We start from the raw sequence: 25,509 nt of genomic DNA on the forward strand, positions 1-25,509 counted from the left end.
CTCTCAAGAAAGCTATCTATCTGTTTCTCTCTCACCAGATTAGATGGCATGTTGGAGGATTTATCTACTCCAGAATCTAGATTGTATAACTCACCATAAAAAGAGCAAAATTCTTTTGCTATATCTACAGTGGACAATACTGTATTTCCATCTTTAGTTTTGATTGAGGTGACAAACTGGGCATCTTTCCTCTGTTTGATCAGGTGCGACATAAACTTATTTCCCTTATCTCCGTGCATGTACTGTTTGAACTTCGTGTATTGATAGGCCTTAGCACACTTGATGTTGAGTAGCTCTTTCAGCTGTCTCCTCAGTGAGGCAAGTTCCTCAGACGCAGCAGATCTCCTAGATTGCTTCTGAATGGATTCAATCGCAGAGATCTGGTGGATAAGAGAATCAAGCCTTTTCTGCCTCTCTTTTTTAACTTTGGAGCCAAGTGCAATGAACTCTCCACGGATGAATGCCTTGTGGGCTTCCCAGATAATGGGTAGGGAAGTGTCCTGTGGGGTGTTCTCTTGGAAGTAATATGATAATTTAAGGGCAATGTCCCTAACATGTGTATCAGAGTCAAGTAGTGTTTCATTTAGCCTCCAAACCCATTCCCTAGCTGGGAGACAGGAAAAGTTTAGTGAGGATGTGACCGGGGCATGATCAGATACTATGATCGGGCCTATGACTGATTTTTTCAACATAGCCAAATGGGTGTTAGAGAGGAAAATGTAGTCCAATCTATGATAGGACTGGTGAACAGCCGAATAATATGAATAATCTCTGGTTGTGGCATTAAGCGATCTCCAAGTGTCTGTGAGATACATGTCTTTTAGCAACTTATGAATTCCTCCTAGTGTTTTCTGAGATTTAGTGGAAGTACCTAAGGATGAATCAAGTTGAGGACAAAGAGAGACGTTTAGATCTCCTCCTAATATTTTGATCCCTTCTGCAAATACATTAAATTTGGATAAGGTGTCCTTGAGCCAACTGTGATGTCTGGTGTTGGGAGCATATAAACAAGCAAGAGATACTACTAGGTGACCAATTTTACCTTTCACGAATAGGAATCTACCTTCAGGGTCCTGCTGAACGATTGTCACCACGAACGGAACGTTCTTGCTAATTGCTATAGTGACGCCCCTAGAAGCAGAACTATGTGTGCTGTGATACCATTGCGAATACTTCCATTTAGGCATTTGTGGGATTTTATTCGTTTTGAAATGGGTCTCCTGGAGAAAACAGATGTCACTTCCAATCTTCTTCAGGAGAGTGAGAACTTGCGAACGTTTCTGAGGAGTGTTGCAGCCTCTGACATTAAAAGTGGTTATGTGTAGATCTGTCATGAGGAGTAGGATGGGGGTTGCTGTCTAGAAATCTGAGTAGGTAGATATAGGAGCGAAACCTTCCTTAAAGCTAGCAGACTGGATCTACGCTGAACAGAGGAGTAGTGAGTGTAGCTATCGAATGGAGTGACCATGTAACCTAACTTAGAGCTGAGTGCCCCTATGTGGGGAATGATAAAACTCATAACAAGTACGGTAACCGAACAAACTATGTGAACAGGTGAACGGTATGAGTGATTGACAACGATTAGACGCCATCGCTGCGAACCACGACACATCATCATGTAGGGACTGAGGTGTATCCTAACCCGGATCATCACAACCCACATTACCAATTACAAGAAATTACTTTCCTGAGACAAAAACAGACATTAGCGAATAGGACTGAAAATAAGATAGCTAAAGGAATGCACACCTAGGTTAGAGCATATCTTAAAGCACTAGCTTTCCGATAGAAGGATCCAAGCTGTTAGAAATATAAAACGTTAAATGAAACAATAAATAAAAAGAGCTTAAAGATGCGGAAGGGGAAAACCTGCGGTACCGCTGGAGGAGGAACATCTTTGCTGCAGGCGAAAATTACAGTATGTCCTCCTGAAAATCTTGCGCAAGAGAGACTGAAAAATGTTCTGCACAAGTTCCAATGAAATCAAATGGGGTCTCTCCTCCCTTGCTGCCTTTTGTTATTAGGCGATTTCTGTTTAACCTGTAACGACCAGGCTTCTTGGACGAGCTGTTGAGGAAGTTTGGGGACCGCAATATCCACTGCAAGCCAATTATCAATCTTCATGGGAGAAACGTCCAGAACTCTCCACACATGAGGTAAGTCCTGTGGAGTGCGAACAGTGCAGCGACGGCCGTTTCTGGCAAAGGTGACCCCGAACGGGTACAGCCACTTATACAATATATTGTTATCCCTGAGATGGTCAGTCAGCGGTTTTAAAATCCTGCGTTTTGCTAAGGTAGACGAAGCAATGTCCTGGAACAGCGCCACATGGTGAATCGCCCATTTTTAGATCTGTGTTTCTGCGGGCTGCCTGTAATATGGCTGCTGTATCCCTGTAGCTCAGCAATCCACAAATCACATCTCTTGGGGCTTCACCCTCTTTGGGTATGGGACGTAGTGAGCGATGGATACGCTCAATAATGATCTCTGAAGCTCTATTGTCCCCTAGTAGAGTGGCGAATAGGGACCTAGCAGCTGTTTCTAATTCGTTAGGGACGATCGATTCATCAAGCCCCTTCAATCTAATGTTCCTGCGCCTGCTTCTGTTCTCTTGATCTTCGATCATGAGAAAAGCATTATTAAGAGAGGAGACTTGTGCTTCCATAGATGTAATCAGTCCGGCACTGTGAGCCGCGGCATGTTCCTGTCGGGTCTCTAGTTGCTCAACCCGGTTACCCAGGGCCCTCATGTCGTGTCTTAGGTCACGTACCTCCTGAAGCAGGGGAGCCAAAGCTTGGGATAGAGTCTCTTTGAAAAAGGCTTTGGTGAGGGTGCCGCTATCTTCATGTGCTGAATCCTCCTCAGGGGCTTCTGTATAATCAGCTTCTCCTTCATCCTGCTCAGATTCCCGCTCTGCTTCCTTCTCTAAGCGGCGGGCCGCCATCTTAGCTGCGCGGGCAGGAGACAGAGCTGACTTCTTACTGAAAAATTTGTCCATATCCCCTTGATGTTTCTTGGATCTTGGGGTGTCGGGGGCCTCTCTGGACCTGTCTCTACCGATCTTGACCATTTTGGATCCGCTTGTGGTGTGCAAAAGCAACGTAATGTGGGTTAGATGGGAGAGAGCTCCTGCTCAAGCCTCCGTCTTGGTCAGCGGTTAGGCTCCGCCCCCAGACATGCCTATTCTTGTCCACAAAACGGACAAGAATAAGACATGCTATTGTTTTTGCGGGGCCTCGGAACGGAGCAACGGATGCGGACAGCAAACGGAGTGCTGGTCGCATCTTTTGCGGCCCCATTGAAGTGAATGGGTCCGCACCCGAGCCACAAAAACTGCTGCTCGGATGCGGACACGAACAACGGTTGTGTGCATGAGGCCTAAAAGCAAGGATGAATGAAAGTATATTTATATATTTACAATTAACACCAGTGGCGTAGGTATCACCATAGCAACCATAGCAGTGGCTATGGGGCCCTATGCCACTGGGGGCCCGTCCGGGCCGCCTTCTGTTGATTTTTTATTTACACACACACTACACACAGGCAGCCAGGCCAGAGCCGCGTGGCGCAGGCGGTCCGCAGCTCGGGCCTGGCTGGGGAGAAGGAGTCAGGACTGGAGCAGGGCGCATGAGCAGCAGATAAGGTAGGCGGTGGAGGGGGCCGGAACGGGGGCATACCTGAGGGACGGAGGCGGAGCCAGGCACCAGCATAGGAATCCTAAGTTACGGAATCCATTGTGAGCTGCAGGGCAGGCTAGGGGAGGACCGAGGGCGGGCACAATTAGTGGGCGGGCACAATTAGTGGGCGGTCCATCCGTGGCCCAGGCCGGCTCGGGCCTGGCTGGGAAGGAGTCAGGAGCAGTCAGAGCAGGTGAGCAGCACAGATGAGGTAGGCAGTGGAGGGGGCCGGACTGGGGGTGTACCTGAGTGGATGGAGGAGGGAATGGTGCCAGCCAGCCACCAGGTTGGAGAAGCAGCAGAGGGAGGCGGACTCAGGTGGTGGAGGGGGCCAGGCCGGGGTTGTACCTGGAGTGGAGGGACTAGGGAGGGAGTGGTCCCGTCGGCCACACTGGTGCCAGTCAGATTCCCGCTCTCTAACTGCTGGAAACCAGTCTGAGCAGCTCAGCAGTGTCTGACTGAGATTGACCGAGTTGAGAGTGTCACAGTCTCAGTCTCGCACTGCTACTGCTGCCAGCCTGTGCCTGGACTGGTCCTCTTCTCTCTGCTTCTTGCTCCTGCCTCCTCCTCAACTGGTCTTCACTCCAGTCTCCAGTCCTGCCAGTTTGTACCTGCTGCCTGCTGTGACTAGTGTGCTCTAAATAAAAGTAAGTGAAAGAAAGTGAGAACTTATGATTTCTGAGATACTTGATCTGAATTCTGAAGTTAAAAAGAGCTGCCTGCAGAGTGGGGCCCCCAAGAGAAGCAAGGGGTGCCCTCCTTATCATTGCAGGTCTGCAGGCAGCTCTTTCTAACTTCAGTCTCTCACTAATTACAAATTTACACACACGCCTCTCTAGTGTCCACCATCAGAGAGGGGAGGGAAGAAACCCAAGAACTAGAGTGTGCCCCCCAACTGGGGTTTCTTCCCTCCCCTGTCTGATGGTGGACACTACAGGGGTGTGTGCTGTAATTAGTAAGTGAGAGTCTGATGATCTGAAGTTAAAAAGAGATGCCAGAAGTGATAAGGAGGGCGCCCCTTTCTTCTTTTGAGGGGCAGACTCTAGTTCTGGGGTTTCTTCCCCCCCCCCCCTTATATGACAGACTAAGGGTACTTTTACACTTGCGGCAGGATGGATTTGACATACTGTTCAGCCTGTCGGATCCGTCCTGCCGCTATTTTGCGGGACCGCTGCTCCGTCCCCATTGACTATAATGGGGATGGGGGCGGAGCTCCGGCGCAGCACGGCACTGCGCGGTGAAAGGCCACCGGATGAAAAAAATCGGACTTGCAGTACTTTTCGGCCCCCAGCCTTTCACCGCACACTGCCGCGCTGCAACGGAGCTCCGTCCCCATTATAGTCAATGGGGATGGAGTGGCGGCAAGGCTCTAATAGCGGCAGGGCGAATCCGACAGGCTGAACAGCCTGTCGGATCTGTCCTGCCGCAAGTGTGAAACTACTTGCAAGTGTGAAACTGCTCATGATGGTGGGAGATCTAGGATGGGTGTTTGAGTGAGAGCTCTAGAAGGGGTGGTGGGAGGCCCGGTAGATATGTGGGGGCTGGGGGGGGCCCATACATTTTTTTTGCTATGGGGCCCATGCATTTCTAGCTATGCCCCTGATTAACACACCAAAACTGGTTGTATCTGACTGCAAATTTACCCTAAAAGCAAGGATGAATGAAAGTACTTTTATATATGAAATAAACAAACCGTTTGAATCAGACTAAACTGTTTGAATCAGACTAAAAATGTATTCTAAAGAAAGGATGAATAAAAGTACTTTTATAAATGAATTATAACTGTATCAGGCCACAAATTCACCCCAAGGATGAATGGACATACTTTTATACAATTAAAATTAACACAACCCAAAACTGGTTTAATCAGACTGTAAGTTAACCCCAAAAGCAAAGGGTGAATAAAAGTACTTTTATATATCAAACAACCAGTTTTGGGGTGTGTTTATATCAGATTGTAAATTCACCTCAAAAGCAAAGATGATTTGAAGTACTTTTATATATTATATTTTAAATTAACACATCCTAAAACTGGTTGTATCAGACTGCAAATTCACCCCAAAAGCAAGGATAAATGGAAGTACTTTAATGTATGAAATAAATAACACCCCAACACTGTTTGTATCAGGCGTCAAAATTACCTCAAAAGCAAGGATGAATGGAAGTACTTTTATATATAAAACAACCCATTTTGGGTGTGTTTATATCAGATTGGAAATTCAGACAAACAGTTGTATTTCTGTGACACGGATGCAAATGTAGTGTGATGAACCCCCCAAAATGGCTTTGTGTCACCAACACAATTAAATGACTGATTAACTCTGCTATTACAGTAAGGCTCCATTCACACATCCGCAATTCCATTATGCATTTTGCGGAACGGAATTGCGGACCCATACATTTCTATGGGACCGCACAACGTGAGGCCCCGATTGGAATTGTGGACCCGCACTTCCGGGTCCGCAATTCCGATCCTGAAAAAAATAGAACATGTCCTATTCTTGTCCGCAATAGCGGACAAGAATAGGCATATTCTCTTAGTGCCGGAAATGTGCGGTCTGCAAAATGCGGAACGCACATTGCTGCTGTCCATGTTTTGCGGATCCGTGGATTTGCAAAACACACACGGATGTGTGAATGGACCCTTATAATGCAGTGTTATTATAAAAAAAAAAATTGCTTTGTGTCACCGACACAATTAACAGACTGATTTAGTCTGCTATTACAATAGGACAGATGCAACAGTGGGATTTGGAACCCCAAAAAAATGGCTTTATGTCACCGACAAAATTAACATACTGATTTACTCTGCTATTAAAATACGACGGATGCAACAGTGGACCTTGGAAACCCAAAATATGGCTTTATGTCACTGCGAAGAATGTGGAGTTATGATTTCATTCCTGCCATTTGCTCCAGAAGTGGGCAGAGAACATCGAACTCCACAGGGGGCCCTGCTTCAAAGGGCAGCCACATGTTTATCTTTCACACCCCACAACTCACTTCTCTGGCAGGATGAATGCCAGTGGGAGATCTTCCAGTGGGAACCTAATAACAGCAGCATGTTTGGTCTCCACTTGTAGCCGGAACCCAGCCGGATACGGTACTGCCAAAACCATCTCCCTGTGATCTTCCGGTGAGGAGCTACGATTCATGGGTTTTGTGATTCTGAGTTGTCTCACCGGACACAGGGGAAATTAGGTCCTTCCAGGGGGAGGGAGGGAAGTGGCCGACTACAGGTGAAAAGGCCCATGCAGGCCAGAGGCCAGCGTCTGTCTCTGAAGGGGAGTCACGTTGTGTAATATGTTTGGAGGGACCTGGGAACTCGGTGTCCTCACTGCCTCCCGTGCAACTACAGCTAAGGACTATAGCAACTAATAATTCATCATCATAACCCAAAGGACTACTCATCCACCTGGTAACTTACTTTTGCTCTGTTTAACCCTGTTTGTACCACGTCAGGTTTATTTGCACATCCGACCATTGTATATAATCTATGTGTATATATTGTTATGTCTAGTGCGCCCTAAAGGCAATTAAATATATAATTTAATCTTGCGCTGTTCTTGTTTCTCGATCACTAATCCCCATCCCAGTTCGTGTTTCGGCATAGTTATAGCTACCTGGGGTTGGTTCCTGCTCCTATATAATCCCACTAGGGGACCGGCTTATATCTAAAGAGGAATTAGTGGCAGTCTACTGGGCTGACAGAGCGCTGTTTCACTGGGGCAGTGAAAAGGCTATTGCAGTTTGTCAGAGTTGTGAGCGAGTGCAGAGTTACGCCAAAGGTAGCATGGACCAACTTCACTCACTCCTCGGGCCTCCCTGTGCCCGTGTGGACAGGAGGTGTCTGTGTAAACTGTGCCAAGCTGACCTTATGTACTCCCAGGGTGGGCTTAACGTCATGTCTTGGTAACCAGTGAAGAGACTCTACCACGTAATTTACTCTGCTATTACAGTAAGAGGGATGAAAATGTGCTGTTTTTTTTTTTTTTTTTTTTTTTTTTTTATGGCTTTGTGTCACCAACACAATTACAGACTGATTTACTCTGCTATTATAGTAAGACGATGCACCAGTGGACTTTGGAAGCACAATTAAATGTTGTATTTATGTGTCACTGGTGCAAAGGTGTTGGATTGTACCGACCAAAAATGCCTACAGGTCACCCTCAGACTGAACAGCCCGATTAAGTATTGTATTTCCTGTCACTGGTGCAAAGGTGCTGTATTGCACCCACATAAATGCCTACAGGTCACTCACAGTTATAAAAATAAATAAAAGCCTAACACTGTTCCTCAGTGCATTAACATCCTGTCCCTACACATACTGTAGCAGAATGGCGGCGCACCACGTGATCCAATACTAGGGATGACTGTGATGGCTTCCAAGTGCCTACAGCTTAAACGCGTGTTGATTGGCTGCTCTGCAGCCCTTCAACACACTTTATTTAAACTCTGAACACCGAACACGAACACAGAATTTTGTGACAATGTCTGTATCGGGTTTGGGTACCCGGACACTGTAATTTATGGTATGAACCAGAACAGGGTGGTACAGGTTCGTTCACCCCTAATGCTTGGTCCTAAAAGTAAAAGCTGGCTGTGTTCTTAAAGTATAACTGTCATATTATTTTTTGGGGGGAGTATTGGATTGTGGTGATTAATATCTCCTTGGTGGCCCTATTTCAACTTTTCACTGTGTATTTAATTCCACAGTTTTGTTCCCTGTATTGCCTATTTTTACCTGTGCTTAAAATAAGGTTGTTAGGCATGGTCCGTCTATGTGTTGAAGGACGGAGGACGCAGAAGCAGGCAGCGTGCAAGGTCACATTCCTGACAGCCAGGGACTATAAGTAAATGATAAAAGCCAGGTCCTCCCCAGCAGCTGATAACAGTGGAAAAACTGTCTTTGTAGGCCATGGCATCCAATCACAGCACAACCTTAATTTTTCAAGAGCAGAATAAGAAATGAAAGCTGTTCTGTTATTGATCCTCTAGCAACAAAGGTTGCTTTTATTTTAGAAAGTTTTCATAATTGTGTCCCATTGTTTCCATTCCAGTTTCAGCAGACCTCAGAACATGCTCTCTTTTCCTGCTCCGTCGTGGATGTTTTCTCACAACTCAACCAGAGCTTTGAAATAATTAAGAAATTGGAATGTCCAGATCCTCAAATTGTTGGACATTATATGCGCAGATTTGCCAAGGTATGATCATTTATTTCACATTTTGTGTGCTATGTTTTCTATAATCTTTAAAAGTTTTCAAGGATTTTACTATTGATCACATGTCCTCAGGATAGGTGACAACCCGCACCCTCAACTAATCAGCTGTCTCATGGAAGCTACATTGTGTAGTAGACGGATTTGGTAACTTCCGCACTGCTCCCATTCACTTCAATGTGTAACTACAGCTGCAGTCAATGGCTGGCCTCAGCTGTGACATGTCCCTAAACAACACGTTAATACTGGGTTACTTAAAGCATGGGAACTAGTATTGAGCACCAAAGTGCTCGGGTGCTCGAGTAGAACACTTTGGTATGCTCGGGTGCTCTACAGAGCACCTGAGCACAATGGAAGTCAATGGGTGAACCCAAGCATTAAACCAGGCACTGTTCTGAAGAGGGGAGGGTGTCTGGTTCACAGGAAAAGGTCAGAAATTGATAGAAACACCACTCAAATGGTTCGGGAACAACATGGGGAGGATATCTGGATGCATTTTGGACTCCCAGGTTGCTGCTGGGAATGATGTTGTCCGAGTAGTACGCCACTTTTATAGACTGACAATAATACACACAAAACCGAAGATAAAAAAATTTTGAGGAAAAATTGTTAGGAAACATTCTTTCCTACAGGAATTTTTGGCAGCACTTGCACTTTATATACAAGTAAATATACATATTTGACATTACAATTACAAGGAAGAGGCACTCTGATACAACCTTTATATCCTACACTCATAAAGCCTATGCACTAAGTGAAAGGGCTAATAAAAATTACAAGGAACCGGGACTCCAAAAAACACTATTTGTTACACATAAAAGAGGGCATCATACACACCCTTTAAAAATGATGATTGATGGCCTGCTGGTAACCCTCAAAAACATTTGGAGCAAGAGCCTGCTGCTAATCTGACCCTCTAAAACATTAGGGGCGAGGGCCTGCTGCTGAGCTGACCATCTAAAACATAATGGGCGAGGGCCTGCTGGTGACCCTCAAACATTAGGGGCGAGGGCCTGCTGCTGATCCGACCATTTAAAACCTTAGGGGTGAGGATCTGCTGATGAGCTGACCCCCCAAAAAATTAGGGGTGAGGGTCTGCTGCTGATATGACCCTCTAAAACATTAGGGGTGAGGGTCTGCTGCTGAGCGGACCCTCTAAAACATTAGGGGTGAGGGTCTGCTGCTGAGCTGACCATCTAAAACATAATGGGCGAGGGCCTGCTGGTGACCCTCTAAAACATTAGGGGTGAGGGTCTGCTGCTGAGCTGACCCTCTAAAACATTAGGGGCGAGGGCCTGCTGCTGATCTGACCATTTTAAACCTTAGGGGTGAGGATCTGCTGATGAGCTGACCCCCAAAAAAATTAGGGGCGAGGGTCTGCTGCTGATATGACCCTCTAAAACATTAGGGATGAGGGTCTGCTGCTGAGCGGACCCTCTAAAACATTAGGGGCGAGGGCCTGCTGCTGATCTGACCATCTAAAACATTAGTGGCGAGGGCCTGCTGGTGACCCACTAAAAGCGAGGGCAGCCTAATAAGCATTTTGATATGATGAAGGAAGATTGAACCATATACCATTTTTTTGTGGTGGAAGGGGTGCATGGGAATACAGTGTATTCAAAACACCATAAAGCCACATTTAAAGTGCCTTTATGTTCAGGCGCTTTCCTCTGGTGGGAGTGGAGAAGTTAGGGGCAATCCAGGCCTTGTTCATTTTGAGTCAACCTGTCAGCATTTTCAGTTGACAGGCGGATGCGCTTATCAGTTATTATGTCACCAGCAGCACTAAATACCCGCTCTGACAAAATGCTGGCGGCAGAGCAGGCCAGCACCTCCAAGGCGTAAAGCGCCAGTTCGTGCCACGTGTCCAGCTTCAATACCTAATAGTTGTAAGGCACAGAGGGATCACTAAGGACGCTGACACGGTCTGCATAAGTACTCCTCCATCATCCTCCAAAACTTTTCCCTCCTTGTGACACTAGGCCGCGCATCAGGGTGAAGGTGCTGGCGGGCTGGCATGAAACTGTCCTAGGCCTTGGAGAGTTTTGCCCTGCCTCTGTTGGAACTGCTGTGTGTTCCCCTCCCCTCTCCTCCTCGGTTGCCAGAGGAACTACGTATTATGCCGCCAGCGTTGTCAGCTGGAAATTTTGGAGCAATTTTTCCACAAGGACCTTCTGGTATTGCACCATTTTGCTAGTCCTCTCCACCACAGGAATGAGAGCTGAGAAGTTCTCTTTGTAGTGAGGGTTGAGAAGGGTGAACAACCAGTAATCGGTGTTGTCCAAAATGTGTATAACGCAAGGGTCACGGGAAAGGCAGCATAACATAAAGTCAGCCATGTGTGTCAGAGTCCCAACAGACAAAACTTTGCTGTCCTCATCAGGAAGAGGACTCTCAATCTCCTCATCCTCTTCCTCCTCTTCGGCCCATCCATGCTCCCACTCCTCATCATCATCATCCAATTCTTGCTGAGAAGACGAACGGAGGGTACGATCCAAAGAAAAGAAATAATAGCGGCCCTCACCAATTGCAGTAAAATGCTTCTTTATTTCACTTGAAGAAAAGGTAACAAGGGCTGAGGCGGACAAAAGCGTGAGAGCACTGAGTGATCAGCTGGCGACGGCCATTTCGCGCACCTGCGTTTCTTCTGGCCTCTGACCTAGTCGCGCTTCCTATGCTCTCATTTAAATGCGTCCATGTTGTCTAGGCAACCACGGACGCTAAAACATCCTCATCCAAGATTGGAACGAGGCGGGTAAGAACAATATATTCCCTGACAATGGAGATGCATGTATCGCATGCATAACCCTCTAGCTGTATAAAAAGACACTTAAATCGTTGCAATCATTTAGTCCCAGGGTACCCATAGCAGCAGTGCAGATAATCCACTCCGCCTCCCTCTGGGGCAACCTTTGCCTGACCTTACTGAGTTTATGTGCTCCCTGAATTTCTCATATATAGGGCGAATAGTCTTCCCTATGTAGAAAGACACACAGGAGCACAACACCAGGTAAACCACATATTTTGTCCTAAATGTAGCAAATTGCTTTACTGTATGCTTAATACCTGCAAAAAATAAAGTATTTGCCCTGATAGATATATTGGCAAAAGGAACAATCCCCACATTTGTAATTTCCTATTGGTAAACGTTCAGTAAGCCAATTACTGGTTTTATTTTCCTTGAGCCTACTTCTCACTAACTTGTCCTTTATAGTGTGGCACCTTTTAAAAGCAAGTGGTTTATTTTGTGTTAAATCCTGGAGCCCCTCCTCATTCTTGAGGATGTTCCAGTTTTTGCATACCACCTGTCTGATAATGTCCGCTAAGGCAAATGCAAACCTGTTTGTGACCCTTTCTCCAGAATTATTAAAATTACTCTTCTTTAGTAATTCACCCTGTGTGAATTTGCCTGCTCTCTCTAAAGATGCATCCAGTTCTGATTCCAGGTAACCTCCTGGGCCTGCTTTCTATACCCTGCTTCTGTGCTATTAATATGTTTCAAGCATATGAACTGTCCATAAGGGACCGCCTGCTTTACGCTACGTGGATGACAACGGTCATAATGGAGCAGTGAATTAGTGGCAGTAGGTTTTCGGAAACCGGTGGTGGTGAGAGTGCCCTCATCAATTATCACACGAACATCGAGGAAATCCAATATGGTGCCCCCAAAGTTTAATGTGAATTTCATATTCATTTTGGTATGATCATTTGAAAACTGGACAAACTCCTCACACACCAGCTTCGAACCCTGCCATACCATAAAGACATCATCCACATAGTGTAAAGACTGCTTAATATGTTGCAAATATGGGTTTGAGGTGGAAAAAACATAGCGGTCTTCAAAGACCGCCAAGTATAAAATTAGCGAATGTGCAGGACACTGGTGTCCCCATGGCCGTACCATAGATCTGCTTGTACCAGCATCCCCCAAAAGTGAACACATTATTACTAAGCACAAAATTAAGTGCTTCCCGGACAAAGGTACAATAGATAGCGCTCTTGTCAGTTTTGCTCAAAACCTTAATGACAGCCTGAACACCCTCCCCATGTGGTATACGGGTGTAGAGGCTTTCCACATCAAGGGGCACCAAATTAAAATCTTCCTGCCACTGGAACTCCTTCAGCGCTTCCAGAAAGGCATTGGTGTCACGCAAATATGTAGGCGCAATTAACAAGAGCGGTCTCAAGAGCCAGTCCAGGAATTTCGATAAAGGTCCTGTCACTGTCAACCTCAATGTAACGTGTTAGCAATTCACATAGTTGTACTTGAATCGCAGGAGTGGGATCATTCCCAAGCTTGGAGTAAACAGAGGTGTCTCCCAGCTGTCTGTGTGCTTCTTGCAGGTAATAATCCCTGGTAAGACGAACGGAGGGTGGTCTAGCTTCCCCCATTTCCACCTCTTCTACATGCAAAGCGTTTGCCTTTTTTGTGAGCAGCAAGCTTTTGAGTAGACACATTGCCGCGTACTATCTGTGTTGATTACTTAAAGTTGCGTAAAAACCTCACAGAGGTCAGACATCCATGCCCACTCGTCGCTTGTGAAAAGTGAAAGCTGAGTAGAAAGCTGGTATTCCACTGCTGCCCTCTGCTGCTCACAAAGCTTGGCCAACATGTGGAACGTGGAGTTCCAGTGCGTGCTCACATCGCACAACAGTTGGTGAGCTGGCAATTGCAAGCGCTGCTGCAGCGTTGACAGACCGGCGGCAGCTGTAGATGACTTTTGGAAATGGGCACACGCACGGCGCAAGTTCAGGCAAATTGGGGTAGGTTTTGAGAAGCCGCTGAACCACCAAGTTGAACACGTGGGCTAGGCATGGTATGTTTGTGAGCTTGCCGAGCTCCAAAGCCACCACCAAGTGTTACGACTATTGTCAGACACAACCATGCCTGGTTGTAGGTTGAGTGGCGAGAGCCACAGCTCAATCTGGTCCCTTATACCCTGCCACAGCTCTGCGGCGGTGTGCTGCTTGTCACCTAAGCAAATTAGTTTCAGCACGGCCTGTTGCCACTTCCCCACTGCAGTGTTACACTGCTTCCAGCTACTGAGTGATGTCTGACTGGTGCTGCAAGATGAGAATTCAGAGGTGGAATTAGAGGAGGAGGTGGAGGAGGAGAAGATATAAGTAGGGCCCGCAATCCTTAGCGTCGCTAGCAACGTTCACCCAGTGTGCCGTCAGGGAAAAGTAGCGTCCCTAGCCAAAAGCACTTGTCCATGTGTCAGTCGTTAAGTGGACCTTCCCAATAACTGCTTTGGTCAGGGCACGGGTGATGTTACGGGACACATTCTGGTGTAAGGCGGGGATGGCACACCATGAAAAATAGTGGAGGCTGGGGACTGAGTAACGAGGGACAGCCGCCGCCATCAGGCTGCGGAAAGCCTTAGTGTCCACAAGCCTTAATGGCAACATTTCCAGGACTAGCAATTTGAAAAGGTGCTCAATTAGTGCTATGGCCTGTGGGTGGGTGGCTCGGTATTTGCACTTTCGTTCAAAGGCCTGGAGTATGAACATCTGTACAGTCGTGGCCAAAAAATTTGAGAATGACACAAATATTAGTTTTCACAAAGTTTACTGCTAAACTGCTTTTAGATCTTTGTTTCAGTTGTTTCTGTGATGTAATGAAATATAATTACACGCACTTCATATGTTTCAAAGGCTTTTATCAACAATTACATGACATTTATGCAAAGAGTCAGTATTTGCAGTGTTGGCCCTTCTTTTTCAGGACCTCTGCAATTCGACTGGGCATGCTCTCAATAAACTTCTGGGCCAATTCCTGACTGATAGCAACCCATTCTTTTATAATCAATTCTTGGAGTTTGTCAGAATTAGTGGGTTTTTGTTTGTCCACCCGCCTCTTGAGGATTGACCACAAGTTCTCAATGGGATTAAGATCTGGGGAGTTTCCAGGCCATGGACCCAAAATGTCAACATTTTGGCCCCCGAGCCACTTCGTTATCACTTTTGCCTTATGGCACGGTGCTCCATCGTGCTGGAAAATGCATTGTTCTTCACTAAACTGTTGTTGGATTGTTGGAAGAAGTTGCTGTTGGAGGGTGTCTCAGGATGCTTTACTGTTGGCATGACACAGGACTGATGGTAGCGCTCACCTTTTCTTCTCCGGACAAGCCTTTTTCCTGATGACCCAAACAATCGGAAAGAGGCTTCATCGGAGAATATGTCCTCAGCAGTCCATTCACCATATTTTCTGCAGAAGATCAATCTGTCCCTGATGTTTTTTTTGGAGAGAAGTGGCTTCTTTGCTGCCCTTCTTGACACCAGGCCATCTTCCAAAAGTCTTCGCCTCACTCTGCATGCAGATGCGCTCACACCTGCCTGCTGCCATTCCTGAGCAAGCTCTGCACTGGTGGCACTCTGATCCCGCAGCGGAATCCTCTTTAGGAGACGATCCTGGCGCTTGCTGGACTTTCTTGGACGCCCTGAAGCCTTCTTAACAAGAATTGAACCTCTTTCCTTGAAGTTCTTGATGATCCTATAAATTGTTGATTGAGGTGCAATCTTAATAGCCACAATATTCTTGCCCGTGAAGCCATTTTTATGCAATGCAATGATGGCTGCACACGTTTCTTTGCAGGTCACCATGGTTAACAATGGAAAAACAATGATTTCAAGCATCACCCTCCTTTTAACAGGTCAAGTCTGCCATTTTAACCCAATCAGCCTCACATAATGATCTCCAGCCTCGTGCTCGTCAACATTCTCACCTGAGTTAACAAGACGATTACTGAAATGATCTCAGCAGGTCCTTTAATGACAGCAATGAAATGTAGTGGAAAGTTTTTTGGGGGATTAAGTTAATGTTCATAGCAAAGAAGGACTATGCAATTCTTCTGATCACTCTTCATAACATTCTGGAGTATATGCAAATTGTTATTATAAAAACTTCAGCAGCAACTTTTCCAATTTCCAATATTTATGTAATTCTCAAAACTTTTGGCCACGACTGTAGGCTATGCTGGGACACAGAAGTTTAAGTGCTAGCTGATGGTGCTTGCGAAGGTCCAGGTGCAGGGCGGGAGGCATCTGGGCCTGCGTCTTGGACAGGGGATTAGCCAGCACATAACACAGGGGAAGAGGAGGCTGTGGTGTGACCCGCAGACACTGATTGTAAACCCAGGCGTTCAGCCCACCTATTAGGGTGTTTTGATGCCATGTGGCGGATCATGCTGGTGAGGTTGCTAGTGTTCACCCCCCTGCTCATTTTGGTACGTCACAGGTTGCAAATGAGAATTCTTTTATCATCCACATTTTCCTCAAAAAAGCGCCAGACTGTGGAATACCTACCCCATGGCAAGGGAGATTTCCGCAAGGGTATGCTCCGGGGAACAGTTGCAGGTCTGTTTGGTGTGGCCCGCCTTCTCCCTTTTGCCACCCCACTGCCTCTTCAAGCCTGTTGTAGTTCTGCGGATCCTTCCCCCTCTGTACTCTGTTCTCGCTCGGCTTGCCACCTCCCAGGTTGGGTCAACGATCTCATCATCCACTTCACTCTGGTCATCCTTTTGACTTGTCGACCTAACAAGAACCTCACTTATTGACAACTGTGTCTCATCCTCATCATGAACCTCTTGAGACACTAATCGAGGTTGACTTATTGGCAACTGTGTCTCATCATCATCATTCACCTTGTGAAACACTAATTGCTTTTCCCCACCGTCATCTTCTTCTGACTGTGAAGTCTCAAGAGTTTGGGAATCAGTGCACAAGACCTCCTCATGTCCCTCTTCAAGCGGGCTTGGCGAGAGGCCCAAATCAAGGAATGGCGTTAAACAGAGCTCCTCGGAATATCTTAGTGTGGGATCACTTGTTTGCCAAGACTCTCCATGGTGGGAGGAAGAAGGATCAGGGTGAGGATTCTGTTGACGAGACTCTTGGCTACTGAGACTGGACTTTGTGGAAGACAGGGTGGTGCTTAATCGACTGGAAACATTATCTGCTGCGATCCAACCGACCACCTGGTCGCACTGGTGTGACTTGGAGAGTGGTGTCCTGCGCCGCCCTGCAAACTGGGACATGAAGCTAGGTTTCGTGGATGAGTGTGTTTCTTGTGCTCTGGCAGCAGGCACAGTTTCACTGCGCCCAGGGCCACGGCCTCTGCGTGTACCATCAGCAGCACGGCCACTTTTCCGTCCCTTACTGCTCGCCTTGAGCATATTAAATGGTATATATACTTGCAAGTATGTCACACGTACAGTAGCGCAGGTTTTGTAAGTGTATGCGCAAATTAATTAGACTGAATGTCACAGATATTTAGGATGTGCAAACACTATACAGAAGATGTAGCACAGGTAATGTCGCTGTCACCAGGGCCAAACAATTGCGCTGAATATCACAGATGTTTAGGATGCTCTAATGTAACACAACAGATGTAGCAGAGGTTGTGTCACTGTCAGCAGCAGCCAAACAATTGCACGCAATTTAGCGCAGGTTGCGCTAATAATATATATTGCAGCCAGATAAAACAATAGTCCTTAAAAGGACTTTTGGGTCTCTAACACCTTTCAACACTAAACAATTCCTGTACCTACACTATCTGTCCCTTCTGCTGCAGCTCTCCCTGACTAAGGCTACATGCACACGGCACTGCCATTTTTTGCGGTCCGCAAACCGTGGATCCGCAAGAAACGGAAGCCGCCCGTGTGCCTTCCGTAATTTGCAGAACGGAACGGGCAGCCCATTGTAGACATGCCTATTCTTGTCCACAAAACGGACAAGAATAGGTCATGCTATATTTTTTTTGCGGGGCCTTGGAATGGAGCAACGGATGCGGACAGCACACAGAGTGCTGGCCGCATCTTATGCGGTCCCATTGAAGTGAATGGGTCCGCACCCGCAGCTCGGATGCAGACCAGAACTATGGTCGTGTGCATAAGGCCTAAGACTGCTACATAGCACCCGATGGCACGTTCCGGCCAGCGTACGGTATTGCAGTGAGGACCAGTACTTCCCTGCATGTTTATTGGCTGCATAGCAGCCAACAAACATGCGGGGAGGAGACTCGAGCATTGCGCTCCAGCACACAAGGTGTTTGGCCAAACACCGCGATGTTCCGAGCATCGCGATGCTCGAGTGAAAATGGTGTTCGGCCGAGCATGCTCGCCCAACACTAATGGGGACACTTCCTTGCATGAAGTTTACATATGGGGAGCAGAAGGTCCAGTTAAGACAGCCTCAGAGCCTGAACAGGGTGGCGGGGTGCAGGTAAGCATAGCTTTCATCACAGATCCCAATAAGGAAATGAGTACATTGGAAAAAAATAACTGGACAACATCTACAAACTTTATGCCATCTTTTCATATACACACATTTCTTTTTTACTGTTTCTACAGCACAAATTTTTCACTCATTATTTTAAATGTGCTTTCACACTTCTACAATGTTAAAATTGCTCTAATTCTGTAGAACTGTATAAAAATTAAGGGTAGTAGCCTTTTTGTTACACTCTTGCAGAGCTTTCTGATTATAGATGTAATTCTCTCCTCTGAAGTATGAGCATTTTAATAACATTGATTACTTTTTTCTTGCACTTTGTCTAGACAATCAGTAACATCCTCCTTCAGTATGCAGAGATAATCTCCAAAGACTTTGCTTCACATTGCTCCAAAGAGAAGAATGAAGAGAAAGTGGTAATGTGTCATCATGCCAAGAAAGCTATTAAACATTAAAGGGGCTGGCAACTGTATGTTGGGTCTTTTATAACACATAGAAGGCGGAGCAGTTGACAGATATGCAGTATATTAATGCACCATTTTCTTTGTCTGGATATCCACTCCCCCTAGTTCAGACTTTTTTCCTTCTCCAACAACAGGCAGCTCTTATCCATAACATGTCAGGAGATGGAGTGTCACATGATTCTACACATCCATGAGCAATCTGCACATGCTCTTATTTTCTGGACATTCAGACCTACATAGGTGTTTGCTGCTTCCAGGAGGCAGACCCAGATCTCAAGTGCCTGCATTGCATAGCTAAAAAAAAAAAAAAAAAAAAAAAAAAAAAAAGAGCAAACTCTGTCCATTAATATGCACCCCCCCCCCCCCCCTCCCCCAACCATACACATGCACCAAGTTATCTTTGGCATTCAGTTAAAAGAGTTACTTGACATCCATGGCCTAATTGAATAGGAATAATGGTGGAATTCTTATTATTGCAACAACTGATTCACTGTGTGTATGTACCATGTTTTTAGCCCTGTAAGACACACTTTTTTTCTTCCCAAAGCACTAATTGTCCCCCCTCATTATTTTTTTTTTTTTATTTTTTTTTTTTTTCACTTGCTTTCAAAAAATTTATTGGGCAAAATACAAAACATTTACAATAAATAAGATTTTTACAATCTCTCAATTCTTAGTGACCCAACTAATTATATATAAACATAAATATATTCAACTCGTCTTTTCATAGCATTTAGAAAACCCTCCCCTCCCTCCCCCCCAAATTGTGGTGCGTCAAAGTAGGACCCCCAAATATGAAACAACCTGACCTCAGCTAATCAAACCCTCCAACCGTCCCATATCCTACTCCACTGGTACTCAGTTTCCCTCCGTTTATATATAATTTTCTCATAGTTCTTTACCTTATCAGTTAAGTTTATCCATGTATTTATGTCTGGAGTGGAACGGGCAAACCAGGTCCGACTGATCAGAACTCTAGCCAACATCAGTATTCTGCTCAGGAAAATCTTTTGATACTTGTGATTTTTTAGTTTGGAAAGATCATTAAGAACAAATACTTGTGGTTCAAAAGGAATTTGAATTTTTAGTTTATACATAATACAATTATTGATACTATTCCAATAATTTATAAGTTCTGGACAAGTCCATATCATATGGAGAAAGTCCGCTCCTACAGTGTCACATTTGGGACAGTTGGACGAATCTCTTAACCCACATTTATTCATCCACAAGGGAGTAATATATAATCTGTGACAAATATAGAATTGTATTAGAACATGGTTGAAGTTCTGGGATAATGAAGATAAATTCCCAAAAATATTCTCCCACCCTTCTATTTGTAAATTCGGACAATCCACCTCCCACGCTTTTTGTCCTGGTGAGTGTATATCACTAAACCGTGTCTTTAGTAATAACTTATATATATTGGAAATTTTTATTCTAGAAAGTGTACCCCCTACCCAATCATTCAAAAACGATAGATCATCTATATCCAACAGCCGCTTATCATCCAAACTAGATAATACAGAGCGCAATTGAAAATACCTAAACCATGAAAGATTTTTTATAATATGTGTCATTTCTATAAAAGGTTTAATTTCTCTATCTTTAACTACCTGTGAAATATATAAAATGTTATTCTTCTGCCAAAATGTGTCAGCTGCAATTTCATCCAGCCCTTGTAAATAGAAATTATGCCAAAGAGGCGTAAATATAAGTGAACCCTTAACCTTCAACCATGTCCTGATTGTGGCCCACACTTTCAGGAGTAGTTTTATAGTCTCTCTGTAGCCTTGGTCAAAGGTCTTCAATAGCCCAGATTCCAACAAAGTGAAAATATTATTGTCCCCCCTCATTATTGAAGCGCTCATTAATATAGGAGGACTGGGAAGCTGTTAATGCAGTGCTCCCTGTGATGGCTCTGTACTCACCAGTTCCTGGTCTTTGACGGCCGCATGCTGTGCAGTGACCTGCGCACAGTGTGAGGATATTGGCGTGCTCTGTGACCGCATGCTGTGCAACGTCAGCTCACAGCACAGTGTGGCAGGAAGATCAGGATCTCGGGAGCAGCGACAGCAGCGCCCAGAGCTAGGGTGGCCACTGGCTTCACCCCAGAAAGCTGGACCTCACTGGCCATGCCCCCGAAACTGCTAAACCACGCCCCAGCTCCATAAAGCCATGCCCCCATCGCTGGCCAAAAAATAGTATTGGGGAGAGAACTTTCACAATGGAAGGTGAGCTGGGGGGGCAGCCCAGGGTGGTTCTCTCCCCCTCAATCAGCCATAGGCAGGCATGTCTGCAGCCATGGGGAGGAAGCCAACACTGTTTCTGTATTTTTTTTTCCATGTGTCCGTTAACTGTGTGTCAGGTTGCTAATGGCCACGGCATGACAGATTGGCGCTTGTATGTCCTGGGTTAAAACTTGGTAAAAATTTTTGTCTCTGTTTAAGATCTCATACGTCCCCTATCTGGGGACTATATATTAAAATATTTTTTCTCCTACTACAGCAAGACAGATAATAAAGGGGTGTTCTAAATTTTTAAAATTGCCACACATTGTCACAGACACACTCCACAGAAGAATTTTCACTCCCACAACACTTAGGTGTTCCTAATTTTTTTATTTTTATTCATGACTTTCACAGACACTTCCACGCCAGGGAACTCCTCCTGCATAGCTTTGGTGTGCTATGTCTCTTGGCGAGTTGGGCAGTGGCAGGCATACTGGTTGGGGGGGGGGGGGAGGCCGCTTCCTCTTTTGCTGTGCGGCTGGCTCTGCATGACTTCCTTTCGAACTGCACACCTGGATGCCATGCAAGGTCTAGGACGTTATCGTCCTCCACATCATCTTCCACCCTCTACTCACCCCTGCCCTCCTGGCCCGTCTGCACACTGCAGAAAGACTCAGTGGTTGACACCTGTGTTTTATCATCATCAGAGACGTGCTGCAGTGGTTCTCCCACGTCCTCATTCTCAAACATTAGTGGTTGGGCATCTGTGCACTCAATTTCTGTCACTTCTGGGGCAGGTATAGGTGGATGGCCCATGAAAACCCCGCCAGCAAAGTCATCAAAAAGCATAAATGACTACCTAATGACTTTATGTGCAAGGGCTGAGGTGGAAGACGGAAACCCATGAGCCGCCGGTGCCAACTCTGTGGTTTCAGCAGTGGACTGGGTGGAAGATAATGTGAAGTAACTTGAGGCACTGTCAGCCATCAAATCTACTACCATCTCTACTTGTTCTGGCCTCGCCATTCTTACTGGTGGTATTCAGGCCTACATAATGATGCAGAACGTCCTGCGTGCACAGAAGGAAGGTGTTTCATTTGGACGAGTAGCTGGCACAGATCGACAACACCCTCTTCCTACAGCAGGATCTCCACCAACACCAGTAGCACCACGACCACGGCCCCTAGTTGAGGCTCTCCTGATTTTGTTGTGGTTACCTACAAAATTGGCTGACTAACAAACAATTGTATATCCATGTCACGGATGCAAAAAAGGTGTTTAGTATAAAGAAAAAAAAAATTGGCCACCGACCCAATTAACAGGCTTATTAACTATTATATTTCCCTGTGATGGTGGCAAGAACAGCTTTTCACCCCAAAAAATAGGTATGTCTCACTCACACAATTAATAGACTTATTAACTATTATTTTTCCCTGTCACTGATGCAAAGAAGTAGGATTGCTCCGAACAAAAATGCCAAAGGGGTCACCCTCAGACTGAACAGCACACCTAAGTTTAAAGATTAAAAATAATAAAGGCCTAACACTCTCTCTGCCTGCAGCAGCATCCTGTCCCTACACTAGTTAGAGGAGAATAGTGACGCACCATGCGATCAGGCATTTATGCATGCAAGGTCAAATGGTGTGCCGGCCAATCACAGCCATGCCAATACTAGGCATGACTGTGATGGCTTCCAAGTGCCCACATCTTAAATGCTTGTTGATTGGATGTGCTGCAGCCTTTCAACAAGCTTTATTTAAACTAAGAACAATGAACCCGGACACAGATTTTTGGACACCAAAATGTCCGGTATGGTCCTGAACGTGACGGCCCAGGTTCGCTTATCACTACTAGTAACTATTTTCCATACTAAAGCTATACAGTTGAGTCATATTATTATGACCACCAGCTAATAACCAGAATATCCACCATGGACAGAGGCTAGGTGGGCTGGAAGTGACTCAATAAGGTCCTGGTAGGTTGTCACAGGTATCTGGGGCCATGCTGACTAAAATACATCCCACAGCAGCTGGTGTGTAGGGTAGAATCCATATAGCAAACACAACGATTTAGGTGGTCCCACAGATGCTCAATTGGGTTCAAGGTGAATTAGAGGACCAAAGTAATTCTTAGAAGTCTTGGTTATGTTCTTTCAATCGGTGTCTGATATTTCTAGCTGTGTGACACATCTCACTGTCAGATCTCATCTAGTCCAGGGGGAAAAAATCTGCAACTACTGGTGTTATGTGATCTGCAAGGATAGATTCATACTCACATCGCTAGAGAGTACCTTCCACATAGATGAGCCCAGAGAAGGGCTTGAAAACATTCTCCAAACCATAATGCTACCACTGCCAGCTTGTGTTCTTTCAGCAGAAGTTGTAGGGTGTTTCTTCTCTGATGTTTCTGGTTTGACACAGCAACAATCATTCATTTGTGACTCATTGGTGAAGGCTACCCCCTTGCCAATCATAGTAGGTCCAATTTTGATACTGTTGTGAAATTGAAGCCTTTTCTGCCAATGCAGCTTGACCAGCCACTTGCGTCGGAGCTCCATATGTAGTAGGGTTCACTGAACTGTTGTTTTAGACACACACATGTTAGCCCCCTGGAAGAGAGCTGCTCCAGTGTAGCGTGTCAGTCCACCACTCATCAATTGCACATGGTGCTCTGCCATTTTCATATTGCTTATTTGCAATGGTGCTATTTGTCTGCTCATGATACACTTTCACCACAGCAGCATGTGAACAGTTCACAAACTGCACAGTTTTCCCGAAAGCCAATAATAATCCTTTTTTTCAACTCTGATTAAATCACTCCTTTTACACATGACAGCAACAAGAGATATTTGTGCAGACAGCCTATCACACACTTTATATACCAACCAAGCCAGCTCGTGAGATGTGACTTTCTATATTAGCTATGCGCTGCCAATGTTGAAAGTAGGAAGTGGTCATACTGTGACTAAACTGTGTATTAGCACCATGAACTGCCATTCTGAGGATCAAATTATCTTCAACAGGTGTAATGCTGTGATAATAGTTTTCCAAAATCTGGACTGCACATTGATACTAGTCAACTATGCTAAATTTGACCTCTGATCATGAATGTATTTTAATCAATGTTCATATCTTTACAGCCATGTATATTAATGAATAACATCCAACAACTTCGAGTCCAATTGGAAAAAATGTTTGAAGCAATGGGTGGTAAAGAAGTGAGTATTTCACAGCCCTGCCCTTTAGATTCTAGCTACAAATATAATAACATTTGTTCAAGGTAAAACAAAATTAGAAAATTAGAATTAAACAGCGGCATTCTGTTACTCAGATACACCTGGATTGCAGTGTAGGATTATGTTGTCTGTACAGTATGCATTTGAGCCTAGTTTAGCTATACATAAGATCATATCTTTTGGTCTATTTCATGCTTCTCCACATTTCTGCATGTCGAATCTTCAGTTGGATCCTGAAACAAGTGACATTCTTAAAGAGTTGCAGGTGAAACTTAACAATGTGTTGGATGAGCTTAGCAGAGTGTTTGCTACAAGGTAAGTTTATTATACACTATGTCTTCGTTTTCCAAAAAAAAAGAACTTTAAGTAAAAAATGATAATAATTGGATCTTACACAATTCATAACCTAATTGTGTTGTGTATCTTCTTCTTTGGCTAACACATTTTTTCAGTTTCCAACCACACATAGAGGAGTGTGTGAAACAAATGGGAGACATCCTGAGTCAGGTCAAAGGGACTGGAAATGTACCTGCCAGTAACTGTAGCAGTGTGGCTCAAGATGCTGACAATGTTTTACAGCCCATACTGGACCCACTGGACAGCAAGTGAGGATGAAATTAATATACTTTAAATTCTTTAAATACATGGCATATTTAAAGCAAATAATTCCAAGTTAACATGCACATTACTTAGTTTATTAGTAGAGATGAGCGAAGTTGACGAAATGGAATTTGATACAAATTTCAGGAAAATTTTGATTTGTCCCGAAGTCGAATTTCCTTGCGCTTCGTGGTAATGAATAATTTTTTCCTAAAATGGCTGCTGCACATGTTAGAACATGGGGCTAAGAACTCTGGGAACAAGGGATCACCCACAATGCCATGCATGCAATCAGCAGCCAGCCCCTGTGATGTCACAGCAAGGGTTGAGCAAACCCGAACTGTAAAGTATGGGTTCATATCGAACTTTAGGATTTTTGGACCCCGGACTCGAACATTTCCGTGAAAGTTCGGGTTTGGTGTTCGGCGCTTCATGAAAGGCTGCAGAGCTATGACTACTAATGGCATGGCTGTGATTGGCCAGAGCAGCATGTGACTCAGGCTCTATATAAAAAAAAAAAAAAAAAAACTTTTATAATTCTGTTAGTTAGGTGGGCAGCCTTTGATGCAGATGTCATTGAGAGATGCACCCTTAATACATTTGGGTTACATTCAGAGATTTTAAATACCGCCATTTGGTGCACCAATATTTAATTTAGGCCTACACTGGTTCAGGCCCTTTGATATACGCCCTCCACATTCAGGGGTTTGATTCAGGCATTTTTCTTTTTTTTTTTTTTTTTTCAAAATACAAAAAGACAAGTACATTAATGATAAAGGACCGTCCAAAGGATCCATATTACAAAACTATAGCGAGAGAGAGTGCGCGAGACAAAAAATAAAAATAAAAAAATTT

The 25,509-nt window shown here is 45.0% G+C and overlaps 1 protein-coding gene across 1 annotated transcript in view; it reads left to right on the plus strand.

Moving 5' to 3' along the window:
* The window catches only part of LOC122927160 (protein unc-13 homolog A-like), a 2,447,183-nt gene that overhangs the window by 1,765,388 nt on the left and 656,286 nt on the right, over positions 1-25,509 (plus strand). Inside the window, 5 exon segments of the mRNA XM_044278759.1 lie at positions 8,738-8,881; positions 18,451-18,540; positions 23,959-24,036; positions 24,281-24,369; positions 24,507-24,659. Of these exon segments, the coding sequence (XP_044134694.1) occupies positions 8,738-8,881; positions 18,451-18,540; positions 23,959-24,036; positions 24,281-24,369; positions 24,507-24,659 (554 nt within the window).

This window comes from Bufo gargarizans, chromosome 1 (genome assembly GCF_014858855.1).
Source record: "Bufo gargarizans isolate SCDJY-AF-19 chromosome 1, ASM1485885v1, whole genome shotgun sequence".
NCBI lineage: Eukaryota > Metazoa > Chordata > Amphibia > Anura > Bufonidae > Bufo > Bufo gargarizans.